General features: G+C 42.4%; 1 protein-coding gene across 1 annotated transcript in view; it reads left to right on the top strand.

The window, feature by feature from the left end:
- CSUI_003329 (cdk5 regulatory subunit-associated protein 3) overlaps positions 1-4,487 on the top strand; it is a gene marked incomplete at its 3' end in the record, with an annotated part of 6,864 nt that extends 2,377 nt beyond the window's left edge. Inside the window, exons 2-5 of the mRNA XM_068063527.1 lie at positions 210-346; positions 1,390-1,514; positions 2,542-2,611; positions 3,387-4,487. Coding sequence (XP_067924494.1) covers positions 210-346; positions 1,390-1,514; positions 2,542-2,611; positions 3,387-4,487 — 1,433 coding nt within the window. The remainder of the gene's footprint in view (positions 1-209; positions 347-1,389; positions 1,515-2,541; positions 2,612-3,386) is intronic.
- Positions 4,488-4,491: the final 4 nt, after the last annotated feature.

Here is a 4,491-nt window from a genome sequence, read left to right as displayed (position 1 = left end):
ATTGAAGATAGAGAGATAGATTAAAGATAGATAGAGAGATAGGTCGATAGAGACGGCGTGATTCTTGGTATGATAAACCTTGTTTGTATGAAGAAGCACTGAAGTTTGACGTCCCTCTTCTCAGCCATCCATGGCATTCTTTCCATGGAGTTGTCTCTTTCTCTCTCCCCTTGTCTTTTTTTCTCTTTTTCTTCTCTTCACATCTACAGCTGCGCATGCACATGTGGCTGATGCCGTTAATCAAGGCGTAGGAGAAGACTGTCCTAAGGCTGCGGAATTTCTCCAACAGAATAAGCATGAGATGTCTTATCTCAAGATTAAAGATCTCGTCCAAATTCTTACGGACGTATGCATGCAGCAGGCTCCTTATCACTTTCTTCTCTCACCGTTCACTTGGCTCAATCCGAAGCCCATCTTGCATAGAAATATAGAGTAAAGGAATAGATTCAAGTTAGGGAGGTCGCTGGATAGATCCAAGATAGGCAGATAAGTAGATAGATAGGGTCAAGATAGAGCGAGACACGTTCAGGATAGGTAGATAGATAGATTGCTGGTAGATAGATAGATGGATAGATCCGAAGACAATTAGTAGATTCAAGATCACTGGGTCGATAGGAGATTATCTTCTGTGTATGCATGCTGTGTGGATATACGTGTGTGTGCAGTGGTGACAGGTGGCATCTCTGTTTCCCTATACATGTCATGCATATGTAGATGTAGATATAGATATATGTATATGTATACATATATGTGTAGAGATGATAGGAGCAGATCTTCTCTGGAAGTCTTGTAATGATGGTAAGGGCAATCGTTTCTCTTGTGTACACGCAGATGCCTCGTCCTCCACGCAGCAGGTCTTCCCTTCTTTCTTTTCTTCCTCTTTATCAATACTTTGAAGATTAACTAACCTTCCTTTTCAAAGGTTGACTTATTCTCAGTTCTGAATGAATGGAGGAATGAATATATGCTCTTGGGTTCCAGTACCCTTCTATCCATATACTTATATATGTACGTCTAGGTTTCGAGGGAGATATAGATACGTGCGTAGAGGGCGTCTAGCAGGTAGAGATTCTTGGTCATACATGAAGATAGATATGATCGTCATGTACGGAGGAAAGTAGGAGGGCCGCCTGACGAGGCCGTTCGCTCCCTGTTCTCCATGGATACATGCATATATCTTTTCCATGGAGACTTCGCTGGTCTTAGGCGTGTATGATTGAAGAACATCTCCTTCTCTCTTTCTTTCCGTCGTTTCTATCTCTTTCTCTCTCTAGTTCTTCTTTTCTTCTTTCTTTCTTTCTTTCTTCTTTCTTATCTCTCTCTTTCCGTCTCTTGTATTCCTTTTTTCTTCTTTCTTTCTTCTTTCTTGTCTTTTTGTGTGTGCCGCAGTCTCCAGGAGGTTCTTCAGGTATATCTGTGTTGGGAATGTCTTTTAGCTCGAGTGTCTTAAGACGCTGGAGAGCTTTGCAAAGAGTTCTCGAGAAAAACAATCTCCACATTGTTGATATGAGCAGGTACACAGACACTCGCAGATTCACCTCCCCTTATTCCTCTATCTTCTATTTGCATGTATGCATATATACATACATATACATGTGCAACTACAGGGTACGTACGCGCATGCGTGGCGTACATATATGTGTATAGCATCTCTGTAGAATGGGAGTGTGCCTGTAGTTTGACTCTCGAGTCTGCTCTATGACTTGAGGAGGATCGAAAGTGTGTGTATAAATGGATGGCGCGGGTCTATCGAATAAAGCGATGAATCTTTTACTTCTCAGGTCTCTCCTGTCTATACTTCTCGGAATAGTTTTGATACTCGTCTCTCTCTCTATATATAGGTATATACGTGCATATGTGTATGTAGGTTTCCACGTGTAACTCTATGCTGCCCCTGAGAGAAAGTGGAGAAGAGGCGCTTTTAGCAAGACAGTTAGATGAAGTCTACCAATTGCATGCTTCTTTTCTTACTTCCTTCTCTGTGCATCTCGAACCACTACAGGAAGGAGCGCCGACAAGACTTCCGGAGTCGGAGCTCTGTCAGCACCCCTTCCTCTATGCTTGTATATGTAGAGATTTGTATTCATATAGATCTGTTGAATGTGTGGGAGGTCATGTGTACGTATACCTGCACTGTAAGTGGGAGAGTAGCGAAAATCTCCTCGGGCCATGATGTGAGGAATTGGATGAAGAGAAGATCCGACCAGTTCTTCTTTCAGATCTTCTTTTCTCAAGCAAACCGTGGAGTAGCGAGCTTCTTTTTCTTTCTATTCATACACCTGCATGGAAGAGAGCAAAAGAGAGGGAGAAAGAAGAAGATTCTCTTCTCTTGACGGACGTACCCAAGGCTCTATGTGTATGTGTGTGTGTTTGTATCTCTCTGGCTGAATGAGTCGAGTGCATTTCCTTTTCTTCTTCGCTTTCTCATTCTTCATTTCTCAAAACGTTTCTACATGAAAGTCAGTGATTGACTGTTTCTGTCATTCAACCTTGTTTAGTCCGTTTCTGTTTCTTCCTTGTTTCTTTCTGGTGTACGTACAGGTGGTTGTGTCGGTTACTTCATGATAAGATTCCTGGCTTACAGCGATCTGTTCAAGCAAAACAGAAACAGGTCAGATGTCCTCTGTGTCTTTCTTTCTTGTTTTCGTGCTCCTCTTCGTTCTTTCTTCTTCTTTTCGTACGAGATCTCACATTCAGTGGTATCATATCTTGAGCTTTCGATCTACGCCGAGTTAGAGAAGGAAGAAAGGGAGAAGCCTACGAACTTCTTTCTGTAGGACTGAGTGTACAAGTATCTATCTCTCTAGACATATATATCTGTATGTGTGTTATATAGAGATCGAAGTTATGTGGACCGCAGAGGGGCTGTATGCGGGGCTCCGTCTTTTGCATGACTTACGTGTAGATCAACAGATGTGACAGTGGGTGTACACTTCTCTTTCCTCCTTTCTTTCTTTCTTTCTTTCTTTCAATCTTTCCGCGATCCATCTCATCTGTTATCTCTCCGGTTTTCCTTTCCTCTCTCTTTTGCGTTCTTTCCGTGTCATGAAGATAGAGAGAGATGCCATCTCTCCTTTTATGTCTGGCCAAGCTCAGTTTTCCTTCTGTATGTACACCCTACAAATGGAGATACTCCTATATGCCTACAACCATGTCTGTACGTATAGAGAGGTAGATAGATTAAAGATATAGATAAAGATAGATAGGTCGATTAGATGTTCTTATTGTAGCGTCTTTGATAGAAGTCTGTTCTCTTCAAGAAAGACTTGTGCGTGTGTTTCTCGATGACAGCTCTTGCTCTTTTGAGAGATCATTCATCGTCTTCTTCTCCCCTTGTGGCTTTCTTTTAAACCTCATTTTTCTATTTTCTGTGAGTGTATTCGTAGGTCCAGGATTGTGATAAGAGAAAGCAAGAACTCCAACGGACAGCCCAGGAAGCGCGGTGTACATACATCTCACTGTGTGACAAGTATGGGTTGCCTTCTCCATCTAAAGCAGTTTCTCATGCTGAAGATAGTAAGAATAAGAATTCTTCTTCCTCTTCAGGAGATAAGAAAGGGGGTCGATCTTCTCAAATGTCTCTCTCGGAAGCACAGGAATCTCTCCTTGCTTCTGCCTGTTCTGAGGAAGAAATACGAGAGAGAATTCTCTCTTACGTCGATGGTAAACTTCCGAAGAAGTTAGATGAAGCTGAGAATCTCATACAGACACACGGTCAAGGCATGTTGGATCTTTATCAGAGCTTTCGATTGTATCAGAAAGGTTCTTCCAAAGAGAATGAAGAAGATCAGAGGAGTAAGAAGGAGAACATGTCTACGTCATCTTCATCTCCTCTTTATATCTTTTATATTATGACCACTAAAGGCAACATTCCTGCATGTGATCTTCTTTCTATGATAGCATCATCTTCTTCTTCAACTAGCGATGGTAGTTCGAGTGTCTCCACTAGAGACAATAAAGAAGCATCATCGATTTCTCTCGATGACCCATCGATGGTCCAAGTCAGTGACGATATCGATTACTCTGCCTTCGAAATTGAAATTGAAGCGGAAGGTGAAGATAACAATAACTCTCCCTCTCTTGACGATACCTCTGCGTCTTCTCCGTCTATAAGCCGAGAGGAGGGGAAGAACAAGATGGTGAATGAGAAGAAGGATGAAAACGATAAGAATAAGCAACTCCCTTCAGCTTCGTCCTCTCTCAACAAGAAGAGGACCAAAGAAACGCTTCTTGAATCTCGTGTGCATCGACGTCAGCTGTTGGATGATATCTACGAATTGCATGCGTTTCTCAATCAACGTATACTTGAATCGGGTGGTGCTGGTAGTGAAGGAAGCGCACCTACGAGTAGCCATAGCAAGGCAAAAGGAAAGTCAAGTCAAGGCAGAGGTCAAATGAAGACTTCGTCTGATCATTTAAGTAGCCTACCTCAGAGTCTTGTAGTGTCTGTACAGCAGGTAAGAAGGAGAGAAGAGACGAGAGGGATAGGAC

This window comes from Cystoisospora suis (genome assembly GCF_002600585.1).
Source record: "Cystoisospora suis strain Wien I chromosome Unknown contig_1459, whole genome shotgun sequence".
Taxonomy (NCBI): domain Eukaryota; phylum Apicomplexa; class Conoidasida; order Eucoccidiorida; family Sarcocystidae; genus Cystoisospora; species Cystoisospora suis.
Note: the sequence above shows the minus strand (reverse complement) of the source record. Positions and strands in the feature narration are given on the sequence as shown.